General features: G+C 37.5%; 1 protein-coding gene across 2 annotated transcripts in view; it reads right to left on the bottom strand.

Annotated features, from left to right (window-relative positions):
* Positions 1-24,072, bottom strand: part of TUSC3 (tumor suppressor candidate 3) — a 141,222-nt gene that overhangs the window by 13,045 nt on the left and 104,105 nt on the right. For both annotated transcript variants that reach the window (XM_003797656.2, XM_003797657.3), the window contains exons 7-9: positions 14,740-14,803; positions 5,141-5,215; positions 2,749-2,839 (exon numbers count right to left, since the gene is read on the bottom strand). In XM_003797656.2, coding sequence (XP_003797704.1) covers positions 2,749-2,839; positions 5,141-5,215; positions 14,740-14,803 — 230 coding nt within the window. The remainder of the gene's footprint in view (positions 1-2,748; positions 2,840-5,140; positions 5,216-14,739; positions 14,804-24,072) is intronic.

Here is a 24,072-nt window from a genome sequence, read left to right as displayed (position 1 = left end):
AAAAAGGTCTTCCCTTTGACCCCACAGTTCCATTACTAGGTATCTGTCCAGAAGAAATAAAATCATTTTACCATAAGGACATCTGCACTCAAATGTTCATAGCAATAATATTGTGAATGTTCAATTCACAATAGTAAAGATGTGGAAACAATCCGAGTGCCCATCAACCCAAGATGGATTAATAAACTCTGGTATATGCAAACTATGGAATACTATTCAGCCATAAAGAAAGGTAAAGAGTTTACATCTTTTGTATCTACCTGGATGGAAGTGAAGAACATTTTTCTTGGTAAAGTATTTCAAGAATGGAAAAATAAGCACCCCATGTACTCAATACTAATTTGAAACTAGCAGATGAACAACTACACGTTCTCACAGGAGAAAAACACAATCAAATTCAGGAAGTGGGGAGGGAGAAGGAGCTCAGTAAGCCCCCGCCAGAAGTGGGGGGGGAGGGAGCAGGAGCTCAGTAAGCCCCCGCCAGAAGTGGGGGGGGAGGGAGCAGGGGCTCAGTAAGCCCCCGCCAGAAGTGGGGGGGGAGGGAGGAGGGGCTCAGTAAGCCCCCGCCAGAAGTGGGGGGGGAGGGAGCAGGGGCTCAGTAAGCCCCCCCTAACAGAGACGATGTAGGGTCTATGGCTCGCCTCTTGACTGAAGGACTCAAATACAACTCAGACCTTTCCTAACAAACGCAAACAATGTAACCTAATCCCAACAAAAAAGGTTTGAATGCCACATTCATACAGAAATTAAACAAGCAGGCATACACTCTGGTTCAGATATGCTTAGTATGTATATCTAGGGTTTGGCTTAGAATATAAACCTTGAAAAGCTTCCCAGGTGATTTATTATGCCTTATCCTGGTTTTAAAAAAAAAAAAAAAAACAGAGCATTAAAGAGTTATTGTACTAAATAACAGTTACTCCTTGGAAAATACAGACTTAAAACTCCTCACATCATAAAAAATTAGAGCTGTCAAATACAACATTAAAAGCAACTAGCAAAACTGAACTTGATTTTTCTTGGTGGTTATGTTGTTCAGCAGAGAACAATCTAAATAGGGAATGGTATTCTGGTATGATTATGTGCTGTAATATACAAGGAAAGCTGAAATCTGCCCTTTACTTTCCGCACTAAACATAAATTCCCTATGCCCATGACATCCTGATATAGTTTATCTTAGAATAATAGAGATACGACCCTTCCTTTGACATAATTTAAGTGCTATAGATTTTTAAGTGTTTATGGCACTCTAGATAAAAGACTTGAAATACAGAGTATTTATGGTTCTCTTAATTTACAGATTTCATTATAGAACACACGTATTATCAAACCAAGACAAATCATACAGAATCATGATGATTCTCAATCTGGGGGTAAGAGAAAGAGAAAAATAAATAAATACATCTTTCTGGGTATTAGTTAATCTTACTTTAGTTCGTTTTACATCCTCAAAACCAAAACTAGTTAGCTCTCTAACACCAAGAGAAAGAAGAAAATGCAGGTGCTGCTGGTCTTTCTCCTAACTCCTTGTTTCTCTCAGAGCTCCTGTTTTTAAACATATATTTATGCTGCAGGCAGGGTTTAAGGTAGATGATTTCACAACTCAAATGGGATAACCACATTTTTTCCATTCCTTTAGTATATTTCTAATGGATGTGAGAAAAAGAGAACTGGAAACATGCCTCTATCCACAGGAGAAACAGAGAGTGGGGGTGAAGAGTCTTATGTTGCCATTATAATCCTACAATCAAACCTCCCTTTTATGTGATTAGTTTTGTCTCCTAAATAAAATGGTGTCTGTTGCTATGATTTATGCAGCAACATTTTCATAAAATGTTCATTTTGGGGTTCACTGAAGAGATGTAAGTGATGACTGTATTTTATTTTCTGTCAATGTATCACTGGTCCTACTACCTCAGCAGAGTCTTTAAAATCTCCGAGAAAGGAAATACGGGAAAGGAAATTTCTTTTTTCTACTGCTTCATAAGAGAAAGACAGGCTAAGCTAAAAGAAGTGTTACCTGAAGAGAAGACAAAATAGTCAATTTCTTCAATAAAAGCTGAGGGGAGTATGTTTAAGAAGTGGATGTGTGCCTCTTTAGGAAGCTGACCTACTATAATCTGGCCCATCCACCCGCACTGTGCTTCAGTGAAAGTATAGATTGTAATAAAAACGTGGTCTCAGAGTGGAGTTTCCGCACCATTCTACATCCAGTTATAACAATACATCGGTGAAATCTTCCAACATACCCATTATGAGGACGTCTAGTGACCAGAGGTCATTTTATTATTTAATTTTCCCCTTTCAAATTGGCTTTTCTTATGCTGAAAAGTGAACATTTTGCAGAATTCAAAAGATAATACGTGTATGAAGTTGGACACTGAACATTTCATATGAGAAAACAAATTTTGCAAATTAAATCAAAACTGTGATGATTAGACAAAGAACTTCTGATGACGTCCATGAAGTTTAAAACTCACTCTCCTGTAAGTGTACGGACATATATAATCAATGTGTCTGTGAAATGAAACAACACCCTGCGTGGGAGCAGAACCCTGGCCTTATATCTCCTCTGTGCCGCCCACCACGCTGACCACACAGCAGGTGCTCACAACTCGCTTAACTGAATTTAAAAATAGCGTGGCAGATGACTTACTTTATATTAGTTCTTACTTATATATTAACCTTCAAAATTCTATTTAATCTACACTAAAAACAAAAGCATTCCCATTAGTATCAAGACATTACCTGTAAGGATAGCCATGGTACTTGGAACGAAATATTGAAAGTAGAAAACTGAAGAAGAAGACCACTAGGCCTAATCCCACTAGGCAAATGACTAGAAAGAGACAGAAAACACCGTGAGTGTCTAAAACAGGCAAATGAACCCAAATGTTTAGATTTTTAAAATGCATTCAATTACAGTATACTTAGATTTAAGAGTTCATGGCACATACAGACTTAACAAACCAGAAAATTCATAATACATACGTGTTTATTATTTCCGCATTCTTCAATGAAAATGTACTATTTTGGGTATAAAAACAACAAAATTGATCTTTAGAGCTCCTACAAATACTAAAATGTCCCGGAGTAGTCAAAAGAAAGCCTGTGATAAACCCCAAACTGGACTATGAAGCCTGCACTAGGGCCATCGGCCACATCGGCAGGTGCCCCGCATTAGGATGTGTTAACAACTCTTTTCAAATATCATGCAGTATAAAAGAAATTTAATTTTAGATTACTGGCTAGATTGTTGTCTAGTAAAAGCATGGTACCCACGGAGGGGGAAGCCGTGAGTGTGGTGAGGGCTCAGTCGTTACTAAAGGAACCGTGGCAGCCCACGGGAGGTAACACGCCTGTGAGAGGACAGTGTTAAGACGGAACATGCTGACCTGAGCATTATTAATAATCGTAGGGGCTGCACCACACCATAAATAGAAATCACACCAGAATAATTTTAACATCTATTTCCCAGGTCTCTCTCTCTCACACACACACATGAACAGGTCACACACATGGGTGATAGCTGAAGTTATTATGGAGACGTCTACTGAGGAGGAAGCTGTAAGTAGTGATTTTATAAACTCAATGGTATTGACATAATATAAAAAAACATTACTATGCATCTATCACTAACATTAATAAGATATATAAAAAATATATAAGATCATGTCATCATAAATATGATTTATCAATCCCAAGAACATCACATTCTTTCCTCCAAAACATACCATAAAATGATATTCAAGAAGGTTTAAGTAAACAAAATAGTGTGCTCATTTCTCTAGCTTCTTTACAATCACGTTAGATAGCATCACAGAAAAAAAAGGGGAATCTAAACTGCATTAGTACATCCAAAACATTTTCAATACTTAAGATTTCTAAGTATTCAGAAATCACTGTAATTCATTTACATACAGGTCACACTAGCTAAAAATCCCATAAAGAAAATATTTCTTTTTTTTTTTGAGATAGAGTCTCACTGTGTTGCCCAGGCTAGCGTGCCACGCTCTCAAACTGGCTCACAGCAGCCTCAAACTCCTGGGTTCAAGTGATCCTCCTGCTTCAGCCTCTGGAGTAGCTGGGACTGGCACCGACCATAATGCCTAACTAAGTTTTCTATTTTCAGCAGAGACAGGGTACTGTTCTTGCTCAGGCTGGTCTCAAACTCTTGAGCTCAAGGATCTTCCTGCCTCGGCTTCTCCGAGTGCTAGGATTACAGGCATGAGCAACTGCGAATATTTTAATAAACCATCAGTCTTTTTCAGCTACTTACGGTCCTCACAGGTAAACAAATTCTGGGTTTTAAAAAGAGTTCAGAAATGCAAAGTGTAGTAAAAAAAATTTTAATTACAGGTTTCTGGGGGTTTGATCATATAGGTCTTGATGTTAATGATAAAAAGGTCTGTGCCAGGAAACACTAACTCTAAGGCTGTCTGTCCGCTCCTAACCTATGTTCCAGGCAGAGAACTTTTTTTCCCCCACAACACTCTAAAAGGAATAATTCAATCAAAAGGAAGAATATAATTAACTTGCTTAAAAACACAGTTACAGAACTCGATGGAATTGTTAATCTTGGTCTATCAAAAGAAAAGGTAAAGGTCCTTGCGAATATAGTTTCAAGAGATGTGTTCCCTTTTTTAAATGTTAATAAAAGAAAGTCTGGAAGAAACTGGAAGGTACTATGTGCCAGCGTGTAAAATCTATGCAGAAACTTCTGCATCCGAGCCAGGCTCAGAGTGCTACCTCATTCTTGCAGCACAGGGAACATATAATATGCCCATAAAATCTCTGAAGACTCTGTCCACAAGATTTTCCATCCCTCTCTGTCTGGTGGGTATTATAACAATGACTTTGGCTTCAGAAGAGATGCATCACAGCACCCCTGACAAGCAAATGACACTTCTCCCTCCCATACATTTCCACAATCACCAAATCCCATTTTGGAGGAAATATATTTTCAAGTATGTGCACACACACATGTCCTAGAAATAGAAAAAAGTAAAAAAAAAAAAAAAAAAGCCCTTCAGAAAAATTCTGGAAAAGTTTATGTCCAAGAAAGGCTTTTGCAGACTTCCCATCTGACTGAATCTTGCTATTAAAACAAAAAGACAGAAACACCAACATAGAGACTTACTCCGTCTTTTTCCAACATCCCCTTTGGAAGTTGCTGCTTCGTTTAGAAGAACCATCCCCATGGTGATAGCAGCATCTGCAGTAGTTGTCAAGGAAACCATAGAAATAGATGCAAATAAAATCCATTTTTCTGGATCTGAACATAATGTTATAGAATGGGTAAATTACAAATGCGCACACAGGTAAATACAACTGATTATATAATGTAAAATCGCTGTTCTCTGTGCATACCCTGTTCTCTGCTCATGCGGAAAGATACACCTTTTTTAAAAAACGTATAACCTAAAACTTTGCTTTATAAGATTTTGAGTCCGATTCTGAATGTTCTTAAATTCCCCCGTGCACAGAAATGATATGAACTCTCAAATCCAGTTATAACATTTCACATTTTACATAAAGGTTTGCACTCCTCACAGTCATCGTGACAATTCTGGTGGCAATCACACGAAATTACAATGTACAGGACTTCTTTTTCCCATTTTCACTGTGTGTGTATGTGCACGTATGCAAAGTCTTTTCTATTTATTTTATTTCCTGACTACCAAGTGTTTTAATTTATACATTATTTTGTTGGGTATTATACCACTTGGAAAATTTTGAGGTATCTCATTATAAGCATTACAAGGCAAATAAATACACTATAAAATAATTAACACATTTAGCACATTGAACTAGTAAGTTAATTGACATTCTAAGAATAAGAACACAAAATTTCTTCTGCACGTACTGCCTTCTTGCAGTAAGACAGGTTCATGTTGAAAGATGCCAAAAACTAAGAAAAAGATAGCTTTTTTACCTTGAGGAAAACATTCTTTGCCATTTGTGAAACATTTTTGACATGTCACAGTTAAGATTTTAGAATTCATCAATTCTGGAAATATATTTATTACGCGTTCTGCTCAAATAACTAATAGATTTTAAAATGAAGGGAAAAACAAAACAATTCTAAGGCAGAAATCCCTGAATTTTCTTAATTCATTTTACAATTTCCTTATATTCTAATTCATAGTGCTGTAAGTATACACAGGGCGTCAATGCCTTTCCTGTGCAGATGTTTCTAAATGCCTTGCACTGCTAACAGTGAAAAGTCAAGAGATAACGTTGGGCTATGTCTTACACAAGGAAGTGAAGGAGGTCAGAGAAGATTCTGCAGAGTAAATAATTCCACGCTGAGTCTGTTTTCATAACAATATTATTGAACTTCTCATTATCAATAAATAATGTCTATTTTCATAACCATATTACCCAGCGGATAATAAATGCCTGCCTTACTTAGTTAGGCATTTATGCTGACACCGACCTCTTTACACAAATGATTTTCAAACTATTTTTAGCACTGAAGCTCCTTTTGGGGTTAAAAAACAAAACAACAACAAAAAAACCTTTGTCTGGAAGTTGAAGAGAACAAGTTCTCACCAGCAATGCCAATGAAATGCCAATCCCCTCCACTGCACATACACACGTGTAACATATATCACTACTAAATTTTTAGAGATTCATGACATGCAGTTTAAAATCCACTGAAATTAGCCAGATGTTTTGGCGGGCACCTGTAGTCCCAGCTACTTGGGAGGCTGAGGCAAGATAATCGCTTAAGCCCGAGAGTTTGAGGTTACTGTGAGCTGTGACACCACAGCACTCTACAGAGGGTGACCGCTTGAGATTCTGTCTCAAAAAAAATAAAAATAAAAATAAATAAAATCCACTGAAATTAAGGTAATTACCTAAACACTGGGTTTTAATCACAGAGCAATGGCCTGAAGCGCCCCTGTAAGAGAAGGCCCGTCGTGTCGGGTGATGGCAAGTGGGCAACCGGAAGGTCTGTGACACTCAAAGGGTTTTGCACAATCTACTCCTGTAAGTTACCAGAGTCTATAGTTACTACTACTAATAAAATGAAGGAAGAAATTAAAAAGCCTTATCACTAAGTACGTAGGGAATTTCTACGCTTAATCTCAGTTTTGGAGCAGACAGATGTGACTGATGTGGATCCTTATTGAGAAGGATCCCTCTCACATCCCCACAGCTGTGTCTCTGTCACGTCCCTACTCTCCCTCTCACATCCCCACAGCTGTGTCTCTGTCATGTCCCTACTCTCCCTCTCACATCCCCACAGCTGTGTCTCCGTGTCATGTCCCTACTCTCCCTCTCACATCCCATGAGGGGATCATGCACATGACATCACCATCTTGAGAACTACTGAGCAACATGTTTCTCATTTACATTTCTTTGAATTTCACACAAAGTCAATGTGGTGCCAGAAAATTATGTATATGATTTTTATAATCTTATAAGCTTGGTAACTTCCCTCTCTTTTATTTTAAGAGACATTTTTAACTTAAGGCCTTTGAGAGTTTCATATTATCAACTAAAACATTTTTCGCTTAAGTTTCATATCATCAACTAAAACATTTTTGGCTAAAAAAGAATCTACATGGTATTTATTATTTGGGGAAAAATCACATTTGTAACACGAAAATCTTAAGTTTTAGATGGGGAAGCTAGATGATCATCTGTCAGCACTGATCTATAGTTTCTTTCCTTTCTTGGGTGAAAAGTGGAATGAGTACAGACCTTCTAAATCTGAGAAGGCGCTATGTATAACTCAAACCGATTCTTTTCCGTTACTCAGACTGATGAGTGTAGCTATTTAGCTGTGCCTTACTGCACTGGCCCAGCATTAACAGACCAAGAGCTAGGCCTCCACGCTTCACCACGTGCACACACACCTGGCCTCATTTATGCATTACTTGGCACGTATGTTTTAATATCATAGCAATATATATTTCAACCACTGTGAACATTCCAGTTTCTTTGCTAATCCTGTTGATGATTTTCCTACTGTTTAAAAATTCAGAATATTGGCATGATCCCACGCAAAACACAAGCTGCTATTTGTGCAAATCATATACAATACCCACAGGCACTAAGCACGGTATGAAGCTAGTAACACACATTTACATTACATTATAATCCACTGTCAGTCGCACACCACGATAAGTTTACCGTTGTTTCTAGAAGGGGAATCAGGATTTTGAAATGAAACTACTTTTTAATGAAAACAAATCACTACTTACAATTACGTGTCTATTTTATTGTGCTATACTTTAAAGTGTATTTAGTTAGAATAGCAGATTTCAAGTTATCTCATTAAAAGACACACGTATGATATTTTGAAATTAAAGAAAATTTAAGACTGGAAATATCCTACTTTGATGTTTCTTTTTTTTTTTTTTGAGACACAGTCTCAAGCTGTCATCCTAGGTAGAGTATTGTGGTGTCAGAGCTCACATCAACCTCCAACTCTTGAGCTCAAGCGATCCTCTTGCCTCAGTTTTTCTATTTTTAGTAGACACAAGGTCTCGCTTTTGCTGAGGCTAAGGCTGGTCGTGAACTCAAGCAATCCACCTGCCTCCTCTTCCCTAGAGTGCTAGGATTACAGGCATGAGCCACTGCATCCAGCCTCCTACCTTTATCTTTTGATGACTACAATTAAAACTTTCCACTCTGCGAAATTATTTAAAAGGTTTTATACATAACTTTATATATTAATATATTTCATGCACATATTAATTCAAGCAATTAAGGTTTCAAAAACTGTATATTTGTATTTTAATAATTATCCAGTTAAGATCCATGGGTCTCAAGCCTCAGTGTTACTGAATTTTGAACATTAACTGAATCATTATTTGCAAAATTACTTGCTGTGGTTCTGTCTCTGTCAGAGACCTTGTAGGTCTGGCGACGTCTGTACCTCAGCACTGCACAGACAGACACATGCATGGGCGGGTTGATATTTACATGGCTCCCTCAGGTTTTTTTTGTAATACAAGAGGGTGTAGAGTGTGAACAAAGCTCTGAGAGAATATGTAGGAAATACCAGTATATCCACTATATCTTTACTAAAATGATCTTTCAGAAACATATAAGAAACATACACTTACTACGCAATTCTGTGAGAATATTACTGGTCTGTGCACCACTGAGGTTTTGATTTGACTGGGAAACGCTCACTCATTCTTTACCTTAGTACAGACTCATTCTCTACAGCGAGGACAGCGGACAGAGCCTCTTACTTTCCCTTCTCTGTTTTATCCTCCATATTGTTATTGAAGCAAATCTCCACTGACTTTCTACCATTTAAGCAGGGGTAAGGTAAACTTATTTTGCCACATACAATGCACACATTTTTTCCACATTTCTGAGGTGAGAATAAGGATAAGAATGATACAGGTTGGGAGGGGGAGCCCAGCAAGCCTCACAGGCTGCTGTGGCCTCCCCCAGGGCCAGTGGTACATGGGGTTCAGTCCAGTACGATCTGGTGAGAGCACGGCATGATCAGGGAGGGGAGGTGGCAGGGCTGAGGGGTGAGGCTCAACGGCACAGAGGGCACAGGCCTCAGGGAGCCACCTGGCTGCCTGGGGGCCAAGCAGCCTCAGACAGTCCCGCTCCTCGCACCCATCCCCCTTCCCCACTCCCACCCTGCATCTGGCTCTCTTGGCTGTGGCCCCCTCACATGGCAGGAAGGGAAGGGCTCCCAGGAGAGAGGGGAGAGGCAGCCTTCACAGAGTGGGCAGCTGCAGGCGGAGCGCGATCCACAGGTTACCAGGGGAGCGTCAGCGCCCTCCAGATGTGTCTCTCCTACGAGCTGGCCACTTCCTTGAGAAGCGTTTTCCTGCACGTTATACACAGGAGTGCATCATACGTGGCAAAATACAATACAGGCCACTATTTCCTCTTCCAAAGCCAAATTTATCAAGATGACACTCATGGATCAACTTTAGAATACTTCATAAGGAATTAATAAGGCAGCTAAAGCCAAATCTACAGAATTGGTAGATACACAGCAGTACCTCTATTACCTTCAGAGAAAGTACGGATTTCTTTAGCAGGGTTTTCAGGATCCGACCTAACCAACCTTTCGCCAATGCCCTCACCATGTGACTCCCAGCCTTAAGAAATTTCTTATGTTCCTGCAATAAAGAATATCCTCTTTCATTTTATGATTTTGTACATTATACTGTCTCCTGAACACCCTTTCCTCACTCATTCTCTTGTCTGCGAAATTCCTTTTTCTACTTCAAAACCAGCTGCAAAGTCAGTTCAGTTTCTCTGGGCACTAAGTTGCTCCCTCTTTACGGTCCACTGAGACGAAGGCAAACTGCACTCTCCCCTGCTCCATGTGCCTGCACCGATTACAGCATTCGTCTCACTGGACTATAAAACTTCTTGGGTCATTCTACCTGTGAACTAAAATAAAATATTAAGCCCCCCAAGTGACTGAATGGACCTCCTGTTGGCCATGAGGACCCCAGAAACACCCTAAAGCTGAGCTGCTACCCTGAGGGAGGTCAGACATCGTGCCCCTTTCTCTTCTTGGAAATGTCCTTTATAATTCGTTACCAGGCCCGAGGTTACACAGGGCAAAGCTTAAATCACACCTGCAGGGCATCAGTTTACTTACTCATCACTGAGTCTAGGTAGATGCCTGGCAGCTTATGTCTGATTAATAGACTTCCTTATCTTGAAACATTCCAAGCCTTTAGATAAGCTTAATTTCCTTAACCAATTACAAATCAAGAAATCTTTAAGCATACTTATACCTGTAAGCCCCCACTTTGAAATATCCTATCCTTTGGCCAAACCAAACCAATGTGTGCCTTTCATGTATTGATTTATAACTTTACATGTAATTCCTGTCTCCCTGAAATGAAAAAAAAAAAAAAAAACAACCAAAGTGTAATCCAATCCTGGTCACTCCACTTGCTCAGGGCTTCCTGGGCATGGCTCCAGGCCATGGCTTCAAACTTGGCTCAGAATAAACCTCTTTATATTACAGTAGAACTTTCCCTACATTAACCCCTTCCCTAAGCTGCCTTGCTCTTCATAGATGGGACAAGACCACCTGGATGTACCGGTATAGTCAGCCTGGTTCCTCATGCTGACCGCCTTCCTATGTTGACCAGGCTGTTACAGCCAACTTACAGAGGATCACCTACATTTTACAGGGTTTGAGGTGTTTTCGGTTGCTTTACCTTCATTCAAATAGCAGGTATCTTATTCACGTTTGCAGAAGGTTTGAAAAACATATAACTGAATGAAAAAATAGATGAAATAAAAATAAATTTTTACTAGCAAAAATACAAGGCATTATATAAGTTATTCTTAGATGGTTCACACAAATTCCATCCTAAAATATCGTAGTATTTCTTATTTGTTTTTCATATAGCTTTCTCTCACAGACCACCTGGGATTCTTTTTTCCCTCTGAAATAACTAGAAATAACTGAGGAAAGAAAATACCTGACAGGAGAAAAATTTTACTCTTAGTAAAAATTTTACTCTTAATAAATCTATCTTATGATACCAAGTGACTCCATCTGTTTTCTCTCAGGATTTTTTTCCAATAAACTTTGCATATACTAACAGCAACTGAATCTAATAATCTGACTGAACAAATTAGGAGGAGAAAAACTGAAAGGCAGAAATGTTCTCTATAGATGAACAAAAATGTAATCATCTGGTATTTACATTTTCTTGCACAAAGGAAAAAGTATACATACAAATTACAAAAAAAATGTGATTACTTCAAAAGTATCAGTAGCCTGTCAAGTAAAATCAGAAATGATGGCAAAATGTCCTCTAAACTTTCATTGGTAATATTCAAAAGTTCACCATTTAAAAAGAATATTTGTATTTCCTTTGTAATAGATGTCTCCACAATAAAAACACAGAAGTAATGAAGCAACAAATAATTACTGTTAGCATACATTTAATTTTTTATGTATTATTGCTAAAATCTATATGAAAAACTTCATATTGATTGTGAAATTCCTTTGTATCCTAGATCTCAGCTTGGTATCAATGATCCCTGACATGATTACTTGGGAGAATTGGTGCCATACAATAAAATGATGATCTCAACAAGGCTTTTCATCCTTTTGGAAGCTATGTCTGATAATGTTTTAACAAACTTGTCACTTTGAAGAAACTATAGCACTAAAATGCTATACTATGGATTAAAGGGGGAAAAAAGAATTCACAATATATCAATAAATAAGAGCTAAAAACTTACCTGGAATAAAGGCTTTGTGCTTCTTACTATTTAACGCAAAGGTATTTTGTTTCCTAAATACATTTATATAATTAAAAAATAAGGTGGTAGTAAATATAGCTTTGCCCTTGTTTTTTCTTTGACCTTATGTAAGGATGAAATATCCCTATAAACACATTCACAAATATTTTATCACCTAAGGTTCTTCTGTTGAGCAGAAAGTATTAACCTCTTACTATATTAAAGCTGGTGGGCAGAAATCCAGTATTTACCAAACAAGATCACAGAATTTAAGAATACTCAAATCAACATATTTCCATCTCCAATCTGCAAGACAAACTAGAACAAAAATATATTCATCATAATAATTTCTTTTTTTTTCTTTTTGAGGCAGAGTCTCACTGTTTCGCCCTTGGTAGAGTGCTGTGGAGTCACAGCTCACAGCAACCACCAACTCTTGGGCTTAAGCAATTCTCTGGCCTCAGCCTCCTGAGTAGCTGGGACTACAGGCACCTGCCACAATGCCCAGCTATTTTTTTTTGTTGTAGTTGTTATTATTGCTTAGCAGGCCAAGGCTGGGTTTGAGCCCACCAGCCCCAGTGTATGTGGCCGGCGCTCTAACCCCTGAGACATGGGCACCGAGCCCATAATAGTTTCTTAAATTTGAAACCATAAAGCACTAGGTAAGTGAAAAAAATGTAAGCAAGGAATAAGCTGAGATATGCACAATTCCGTGTACACATCTAATCATGGGTAACTGTGGAACTAAAATGATCAAAATACCACCCCGGAAGAAGATGGTATGTTGCTCAATGAGTTTTAGAGAAGACGGTGTTTAGTTTTACCACAATATAAACTGGAGACTCACAGCCTCGCTCTTCTCAAACTTCGTTCCCAAGATCAAGCTCTCCAATAGCATCTTTTATTGTCTTGTACATTATTAGACGGGTTCAACCAATTTTATTCTAGGAAAATTAAGTCATTTCAATATGTGCTCAGTGGAAATTTTAGAATTCTGGTAAATATGGCTGTGATTTTCTTCCTAATCTTTTGCACCTTTGTCAAATGCTGAAGAATCAAACCAGTAAACATGTATTTATGCATCAAAGTTCTAAGTAAAAAGACGGGCATATATAGGAGGGAATAAAGCGACTAGTCTGTAGTAATCATCAGATGCCTCTGTGTGTTATCTCATTTACGTCACACAGAAATGCCAGGTAGTTACTATCTTTAGTCCTGATTTTACACAAGAGGAAGTGTGTGAACTTACCGAGAGTTGGAAGTGCTTTAAACTCTTACCATTCCTTTTCCTCATCATGACTTAACACAATGCTCAGTATATACTAGTACCTGGTACAGTGCCCAGAACATCATGAGTAAATAAAACTCAGTGCTTGAATCAACTGATGGTACTGACTAAGTCTCTGCTGGCAGATTAAAAACATGCATTGTTATGAGAAATCAAGTAATAAAATATAAAAACTTCAGTGTTGTTAAAAAGATAGTCTTTTCCAACCGGATTAAAAGTAGTTAAGTTTAAGATGGCACAACCGACACTGATCCATGAAATCAGATGTCACAGACCATAACAAAGATTTGTATATAAAACTTAAGTACCTTTACAATCAATAGACCATGAAAGAGAAAACCGAATTCTAATCCTAGTTTCTCTTCTAGCCTGAGGCAAGTCAATACCTGAGGCAAGTCAATAAACTTTCCTGGGCTCTAGTTTTCCTTAATATAAAATGCTGTTTGGGCCTAGATGAGAGCTATGATATATAAAATACTGGAGAATTTGATCTACTTCATTTGAATATGAATTTTAGTAAGTATAATAGTTATCAAGGTTCATAACTGATACTGTAAGTAGGCTTTACATTCTTGTGACTTAATATGTTCAAATAATACTATAAATTTAAACTTTGACCATTTCACAAGGCTACACAAACATCAAGTTTACCCCAAATAGAGTGGTTTCCACAAACAGTAACTTTATTTCATTTGATGAATATTCAGATTAGATGCTTAAAGATTACCTCTTTATAATCCCACTATCTACTTACTCTTCTAACTCCAATCATAAATTACATGTATAGTCTGATACACAACATTTAATTCTGACTTGTTGCATATTTAAGGGAAGCAATACTAAGATAATTCTTTTTATATGTTGATATTTATTATCATAAAGCACTTTTTTTCTCCCCATTAAGATGCTATGGCAGAAAACTATATAAACTTCATAACAAATTTAGCTAGAGGTAATCAATGCAGAAGAAAAGCAATACATTCAAACTCAGTGGTAAGTAAAAAAGAGAAACTCCAGTCTGTCAATGATTCAGAGTAGCAACAAAATTATACTGTGATAGGAAAAATCAGCATAAGAATTAAAAATTAATCATATAGTACAGCTGAAAATTTTTTTTTACCTCTTAAAATTTAATGTCTTTTAAAAGTCCTGATATTCACTGATAGGAGAAAAATGTCAATTTAAGAACACGCAGCTTTGGTTTGCTCTTTTCCACTCCTCAGTACTTTAAAGGATACTCAGTACCAGGATAATATGTGACTCTGCCACAAACTGGGCCTGGCTGCTCCCGTGAATGTAGCTCTGTAAAAGGAGAGAGAGAAACAAAAATCATAATCAGAGAAAAAGATGTACTTGTTGCATATTTTTATTTCGTGAAGATAAATAATGGAAAAATCTACTAAGTTGCTACTTATAATTCTTTTGAAAAAATAATTATTAAATGGAAATACTGTAAACTACACATAGCAACTTAATATCAAAAGCAAACAGTGTAACTTATTAAAGTATTGATCCGAACATACCCACACATACACTGAAATGATTCTTCCAGAGCTACTATAAAAACATACTTGATAACCTAAGGTACATATTAGTATAGGCAATTTTTCACGTTTTTCCTTGAAAATAAGTCAAACGTGACCAATCAAATGTCAAATCACTACTTTCCACATTACCAAGTGTTTAAAATACGGAGTTAGCTTTAGAAATGCACACACGTCATTAGATCATTACATTTTCTTCCACACATAATCATTAGCACCACTTTCACCCCATTGAAAAGTGTTTTTTTTCATACACAGGAAGAGTTATACACATACTTGATACTAGCTGATTATTAACAATCTAACACAGACCTGCATTTAGAATGTGCAGCTTCTAAACTGATTCCTACAGCATTTCCGTCATTCATCTCTCTTAGGAAAATCAGTTGCCATGCAGTTATTTCATTTCTTTACTCTTTATTGGTGGGGATTCATTGAGGGTATAAAGAACAAGGTCACACTGATTGCATTTGTTAGGTAAAGTCCCTCCTTATAGTTGTGTCCCATCCCCAAGAGGTGTGTCACCATATGACCCCCCTCCCCTCTCTCTGCACCCCTTTTCCCTATCCCCCACAATGTACTATGTCATCAATTGTCCTCAAATCAGAATTAAGTAAAATAGGATTCTTGCTTCTCCATTCTTGTGATATCTTACTAAGAAGAATGTGTTCCACTTCCATCCAGTTTAATACAAAAGATGTAAAGTCTCCATCTTTTTTAGTGGCTGAGTAGTATTCCAGGGTATACATATACCCCAGCTTGTTAATCCATTCCTGGGTTGGTGGGCATTTAGGTTGTTTCCACACTTTAGTGATTGTAAATTGAGCTGCAATAAACAGTTTAGTGCAAATGTCCTTATGATAAAAGGATTTTGTTTCTTCTGAGTAGATGCCTAGGAATGGGATTGCAGGATCAAACGGGACGTCTAATTTGAGTTCGTGGAGGGTTCTCTATACTTTCTTCCAAAAAGGTTGTATTTGTTTGCAGTCCCACCAGCAACGTAAAAATATTCTCTTCTCTCCACATCCACGCCACCATCTGCAGTTACTCTAAATAAAAGTCCTTGTCTAGGTTTTTCATTTATAAAAGTAATGGAGAAAAATACGTAATACCTTACAATATAAATCAATGTCTTCAATTTTTACACCACTTATGATGCATAATTGTATAAATGAAAGGACCAAGGTGGTGCTCTGACATCTTCCCTGTTCAATGTTTTCCCCTTTTTTTCCCTCCCTGACAATAAATATGGCTGAAACCACGTGTGTTTTAATAGAAAGATGATTTATCTAGGAGTCACAGAATGATTCCTTCCAAGTCACCAACTCTTTGATAAATTCAGTATTCTCTCATATATAAAATCAAAAACTCACTTAGAGGATTCCTACGGTCTTTTTAAAAGTAAAAAGTCTTCTATGTTTTGTCATAAATCCTGTCTCGATCACGTCCATGAAAAGCTGCTGTTCCTCTCCTAACCTCAGTCATCCTTGTTTCCATCTCTCCTTTCTCAGGTACTCACAGCACAGCCGCTGCACGTCAAGGTGTTTTCAGGTGTAGTCTTTAAGCACACCTTCAGGCAGACGGGCTACAGTACAGCTATTTCTGGGCCATTCACGTTATAACATCTAAATAATTCTATCATGTATATTTTTTCGTCTGACTCTATCCATTTAGATGTTCCTATAAGGAGACAAGTATAACCTGGAAAAATAATAATCTAGCTGCTAGTTTACCACGAGATTTTTTAACAGTACTAATGGATACACCATAAAATGGATACACAGTAAAATCATGAAAAAAAATGCAGCAAAACAAACATTATAAATTATGCTTGACATCAAGTATGATGAACCAAAATGAAATGAAAAGAATGGTTCATAAAAATCCATTTTAAAAAAGTTAATTACCATGACCCATGACTTATTTAAAGCCTGATTTCATTTAGAAGAAAAATTAGGTATCTAAAGTATGCATAGGATGATACAAAAATAATATATGAATGACACTGTTTTCTTAATTTCAAGTAACATACTTGAAAATAAAAAAAGTACATTTTGTTTAATACAGCAGTTCTATGCCTCTTACATTGCAGTATCAAGAATGAATGGAAACAAAATGGAAATTAAGCTAAACATACTGTATATCAGCAGATGAAATAAACCTCATTCCATTTAAGTTCTTCTTAAATTCTTGGGAAGATGATACCAGTCAGTATGTTCGGCTTTTTCAATATTATTTTAAAGCTATGTTGTTAGTGAATACTCCATAATGTTCTGAAAATAAGAATGGGCACTGCGGACTGATAGGCTTTACCTAAGAAGGCAGCTTGTGCAATGAAAAGTAAACTTGAACTTGGGAATCTTAGTTTTGAATGCTAATAGCAGCTATTCAATTTAAGAAACTAGTTATTACCTGATTAGTTCAATAATTGGGGCCTCAGTTTCCTAATCTGTAAAACAGACAATGAAATTGATCGTATGAAGCATGGAGTGTAATGCAGTAGTTTGTACAATGGATTTTAGTCACATTTTCTGTTTTTGTATCTATGTAACAAGTGAGAACGCGAACAAGTTACTCTAATTCTCAAATTGTTAAGCTCTCTGATGAAAATAATAAAACATGAGATGTGAATTAGATAATAAATACAAAATACTTAGCATTCAACCTAAAATCCAATAAGCAAATAAATGTAACTTGTCACAGGTATTATCATTAGTTGTCTAAGATTCAATTGAGTTTTAAAATGTTACTGTTAGTCATGTGACTCAAAGACAGAAAACTCCCGTCTGGTGCTTTCTGCTTACGGGTCATCAAGCAACAGTCAACTATGTTGGGTTAAATTCTCCTACCAGTGAATAATCTGTGTGTGTGTTTAACTTATTCAAGTTCCTTATGTACCAAGATGATATTAACAATCTTGAAAGCAAAAGATATAAGTGACCAGTCTGTTTGATGAACCCCAACAAAGACTGCATTAGTTAAATAGGCTTTGAAACACAACTAAATATTGACATAAGCAAGTAAAGTTCTTTATATGTGAGTGTATGTCTATGAAAAAAGTTCTTCTGAAGACAATTACACATAGTGCTCAAATTAACTGTTATGCTCTCTTAGCCAATGATGAAACACATGCTGGCACCTCTTGGCTCTGGCGCACATTCCTTATTAGAAAGCAATAAAAAGTGTGCTTAAATTAATCCCAAGACATTAAGAGATTCTGAATTTTGATCATTTTTAAAAATGTAATTTATTTTAATAAAGAACCATTTATGACATAAAGTAAATGGAAAATGAAGGAAACTAAGATTTGACATTGCTGGATGATATCCAAATGACAATTTTGCTCAGTTCAGGTCAAATCCACAAAAATACTTGGTCCCTTGTTTCATTTTTAAATGCATGTTTGCAAAATGAACAAGGGGCTTGTCAAAAGCTTGATGAAACACTTCTGTGAATATCCTTCACTAACCACGTGAATTCTTTCTCTCCAATCTTTCATTTCAAATTGGTATGAAATGAAATATAAATCTTTTCTGTTCATTTTCGTTTCCTCTCCTTGAACACATCACAACAAAGTACCAGTGGGAACCCTTCTTCAGGATTTTTAAGTCTGTTTCAGTCTTTCACTCACTGCCTCCTACTACAAAGGTAATGGACACTTGAAATCTAAAAATATCTTTTAAATGATAATCTCAACTGGGTAGCACGATTTTGCATTTTCTGTGAATAACAGAATTGTTCCAAAAGCACAAAAAGGAAAGATGATGATTTACTGTTAACATAAAATAGAACGTAGGGTAAAAATCTTGCGTTTTCATTGACACCACTTCCCAGAAGTCAAAAGGGCCATTTGCTGCCTTTAACTTAACTGCAGGTGAAATTCTTCTTGGCTATTTAAGATTATCCAGTAGGACAGGCCATAGCTTTCCCAAGCAAAGCCTATATAAAAGGAGAGATCTGCTTTTTGGTGTGATTGAATCAATTATTTTTACCATGTGTCTTAGTCTGCTTTGACGGACACAACAAATACCATAAATCAGGTGGATTAAACAACAGCAACTTATTTTCTCACATTCTGGAGACTGAAATGCCAAGATCAAGGCACGAGCAGGATAGGTGTCTGGTGAAGGCACTCCCCTTAGGCAGAAGATGATGGGCTGACATGAGCTGGTCTGAGGTCCCAGAGAAGGGAGCATGTGTGTCTCTCTTCCTTTACCACTTAGACTGCATCAGTCCTATCAGATTAGGCTCATTTCCTTATGACCGCATGTAACATGACTCCCTCCTAAAGTCCCTATCTCCAAATCCAGTCACGCTGTAGGTTAAGGCATCAACATTGGATTTTGGAGGGCAACAGTTCAGTTCATACCACCACGTAATTCTAGAGTAAGAATTTCAATGTGTACCAGTTAGTGGGAATGCAGCAATGACACGCTGGACCCCAGTCTCCTTTGTGTGCTGTGATGCTCAGAACACATAAATAAGATGTCATTCCTCTGTCATTTCCTATTCAGCTTATTTCTCAGAATACTAATGTCTAGGAAAGGCCATTCTGAACTGTTACGACAGAACAGACTCTCCTACTCACTGTTAACATTAACAGAAATACTTGGATGTAGCCCATGAACTTTTCACGGTACCGTACTACAATTCTGGAACCAATTAAACGGGTTTGTAATAAAAACAAACAATGAAAAGAATGCAAGAGAAGGAATGAAGGAGGAAAGAGGGGAGAGAAGGCAGATGGGAGAGGGGAGAGAAGAGAGGGGAGAGGGAGGAAAGCAAGCAGGAAGGCACCTGCGGGACTAGTGGCACAAGGAACTGCCTTGGTCGCCACTGTCACTGCATAAAATCAGCTGAATCCCACTACAGCAGTCCAACAAAACTCTCCTCTATCTCCTGACAGTCACATATTTCTAGTCCTGTCCTCGGGGGTATTCTTTTTAGTCACAAAGCTGCATCAACTTCTCTGAGGCAGCATTAGTTCTTACTAGGCTTTATAAACCAAATGGAAGATTTGAGATACAGAACGCCTAGGCTAAGTATTTCTGGATTTGCCTAAAAGGAGAGATGTAAATAGGTATTATCTACATTTAAGTGACAAAGAATGTAACTGTATTCAGTTTTCCCAGAGGCCACACATTATGCTGTGCTTAAAATTCCCAAGTACTTTATTAAATATTTGACTTAGAAAATTATTGTAACAGAGAGATGAAATAAAGTCTTCATAGAAACAGGGATAGCCTCAATTACTTGCCACTTACAGTGTTCTGCCTGTGTCACTTGTTAGGACTCAGTCACCCTCGCGTGCTGCCTGAAGCTTCAGGACACCGTTTAGCCACATCCCCCTGCACTCACTGCATGCCCTGCCAGGGAGTGTGAAATCCTCACTGGCCCAGCAGAAATGGGTCAAATGGACCTGGGATACTCATTTAAGAAGCAGATATTCAGGTTCTGTTGTATAATAGGTCTGGAACGGACAGGAATTCTCACTGTTGATGAGCTGCAAGCCACGACTACACACACTGCACTTTGCAGAAAGCTGGATGGGACAATGTATAGCCCTGTACAAGTTTTCAGAAAAGCTACGTATGAAAGAAAACATCTCACACGTAAGAACGTTTTTTGGTTTCTGGATAATTTTTAACAATCCATGAATTAGTATTATAATTATAGTGGTTTAGCGCTCTGGGGATACAAGCCATACGGAGTATGGGCAGCACACTGGGCCCAAGCAGCAGAAGACCCTGCACACACACGCGCGTGATGTTGAAGAGGCCAGAGAGCAGCACAGGACGCCACGCACGTCTCTAGAGACGCCGACTGCACCGTCATCCTGGCCGGCATTCTAAGAGATTCTCTAGAACACCATAAACAGCGTGGTGAAAATTACGAGAAGGCAGAAACTGGGCCTTTTGCAAATCCAAGAACCAAATGGTGGGCCATTACATCTTAACTGGAACTTGAATAAAATTCAGTTTTGAGGAAATTGTCGCCCCAGCCTCGGAAGGGAATACTTAAGTCTTATTTAAACCACTGTCAATAGAAAGTTGTTGAGCATAATAGTAAAGTAGAAAAATATGTCCCTTTATCAGCTTTAGTTGAATTAGAATATTAATATGACTGGTCGTCTATGCATTGATAAAAACAAAAAAATCCCAATCAATACGAAGGCAACACTACACAGAATATATTGAAATACTTTACGATCATTGCCCCTCCCTAGAAGGTCTGTGAATAAAAACACAGTGTAGTGCTGGAAAAATTCCTTGGAAAATACAAGAGAACCCTAAGCGCCAGACATAGTGAGACAGGTACTAGGAATAAGCTGTGTTTGGAGAAGCACTTTTTACTTCTTGAACAAAACCATCATAAGACCAATTAGAGGGCTTATTATTCTACTGTATTTTCAAAATAAATGTTGAGAGAACAAAAATGACAACATAATGAGACTAACTTTTTTCCAGTATAAAGCAAAACTTTAAAAGGCTGTCCTCTGACTCACCTTCTAAGTAATTTTAGTAATTTGCATTTTGTTGATAAAAACATATTTCTAGACTATATATTTCATTTTATTTAGTTACAAAAGAAAACCTGAAATGTATACTATAATTACTTTCACAGACTTTTATAACTAATGCAATAAAAAGTTCAAAATGAAAAATTATTTGTTATATTCCTCAGGATTTTAAAATCCAAGGGAATAGTGTTTAATCTGAGATACAGCAAATAGTAAACCTACAATGCAAATGCTTTTGCATATATCACACCAGGTACATATGAAAAGTATAACATGGGTGACGCATGTGGCTCCGTGAGTATGGCGCTGGCCCCATATACCGAGGGTGGTGGGGTTAAACCTGGCCCTGGGCAAAAACTGCAACAAAAAAATACCTGGGCATTGTGGTGGGCACCAGTAGTCCCAGCTACTCAGGAGGCTGAGTCAAGAGAATTGCCTAAGCCCAAGAGCTGGAAGTTGCTGCGAGCTATGACGCTACAGCACTCTACCAAGGGCGACAAAGTGAAACTCTGTCTCTAAAAAAAGACAAAGAAAAGTATAACATAAAAACGTCACTGTTTTTTCTTTTTATACTGGGAAATAATTATTAAAGAACCTTACTTAATGTTCTCAAGCTATTATCATACATGTAAATCCAAAACGAAAGATTAAAAAAACTAACGTAGCTTAAAATTTATATCATTCTGTGTTTTAAAAAAGGCTGCTTATTTCACATCACCAAATATTTCACACCTGTGATTATCAAGGAGAATGCATTAGGTAAAGGTTTCCTGTGCCCTAATCTAGCTATGCTAATAAATTGAATGATTTCCCTCAGGAAAGCTATTTAACCTCTCTGTAATTCATTTTCCTAGTACAGATCTTTTTTTTTGTCATTTATGGGGTGCTTATGGGATACAAAGATGTTGTATCAAGCAATGTTTATAAAATGTATTGAATCAAAAAATAAGATTGTTTTCTTTGAAGCATAGTCTTTTTTTTCTTTTTTTACATATATCTATAAATATGGATGTCCACAATGATCTCAGCACTCACATAATGGTTTGATAATTTTCTATGTAAAGGTGGGTATATATATTATACACACACATGTACATGGACAGCAAGTACCCTGGGCAGCCAGTAACTATTCCCTAATAGTTACTGGCTATTGAAACTGCTATTCTAACTGGCTACTGGCTAATGAAACTTTCAGCACATCTGTTAGAGTGCCCTTGGGTCATTTATTTAGACATATTTATTCATGGTCACTGCCTCATTGACTGCAATGAACAAAATATTGCTGAGTGTGGGTCCCATTATATCATCGTAGACTATCTGCTGTGACAACTTTTCTATTCCAGTACTTTAGACAGCTTTGGTTTACATTCTTGAAACTTCTCTTAAATCGTCTTGAGAACGACTCTTCCCCAAAGGTTTACCTAGTGCCTGTTGCTTTAGAAGTCTAGTGTCATCTGTTTTCTCTATCTGTCCACAGCCACTGCATTCTGATGAGCGAATGTGGGAGATCACTGCCTCTAAATCATTGATATAAGAGATTTTATTTTGACACTTGATGTGAAATATAGCACAACAGAACGATAAATGAAACCTGCCTAAGAAATGAAATGGCACTGATAAGGATCGGATATGAGACCATACGACAGGGTTGACAGGACTGTGGCTCCACAGGCCTAAGGTCTGGGTTTCACTGCTAAAAGATGTTCTAGGCTGAGCCTGTTACTCTGCCAAACAGACCTTAAATTTTAGGTTTAATTTCTCTCCTTAAGTTTACTACTTGAAGGCTAGAAATAAACAACATTCATCCTTATACGTACTCAGTACACTACCAGTGTGAGTGCAGGTGCGTGAGAGGGGCCCTGTATCACACATGTCATGATGACATACAGCTCCAGCTTCCGCCATAATAGAACTTAATAACTTAATTGCATTGCATTAGAGATGAGTACAGTACTAGTAATTATTGAAGGACGTCTTAACAGAACTGAGTAACTTTATGGCACTAAATACAACAATCAGTTTCGATAAAAGTTCTACACTCTAATGGTTAGGAGCTGCGGTTCCAAACCAGGCTACTGAGTTCTGCGCTCTGATGAGCGAATGGGAATGCGTGAAATTGGGCATCTTATTTAGCCAGCCTGTGGTGTAGTTTCCTGACTGATAAGATGGAGATAAAATAGTCTCTACTTCATTAAGATTTATATAAGAATTCAAAGTTTTTTAAAAAGTGTGAAGTAAGCCTTTAGTATTAGCAACTGTTGGTGTTCATTTATTCCACAAATATTTTAGTATCTAACATGTAATAGGTACATTCTTAGGTACTTGAGATAAAATAGTGAACAAAGCAAGTATCTCTGACCTTACAAAGCAAATATCCCTGACCCGAGGACAGACACACAGAGAGAGAAGCAAATACATGTTGAGCTGGGGGACATCCCTGACCTCAGGCTAGACATATATATAGAGAGAAGCAGATACATGTTGAGCTGGGGGACATCCCTGACCTC

This window comes from Otolemur garnettii, unplaced genomic scaffold (genome assembly GCF_000181295.1).
Source record: "Otolemur garnettii isolate 467f Iridium unplaced genomic scaffold, OtoGar3 scaffold00121, whole genome shotgun sequence".
NCBI lineage: Eukaryota > Metazoa > Chordata > Mammalia > Primates > Galagidae > Otolemur > Otolemur garnettii.
The sequence above is the reverse complement of the archived record's forward strand: the minus strand, read 5'-3'. Positions and strand labels throughout refer to the sequence as shown.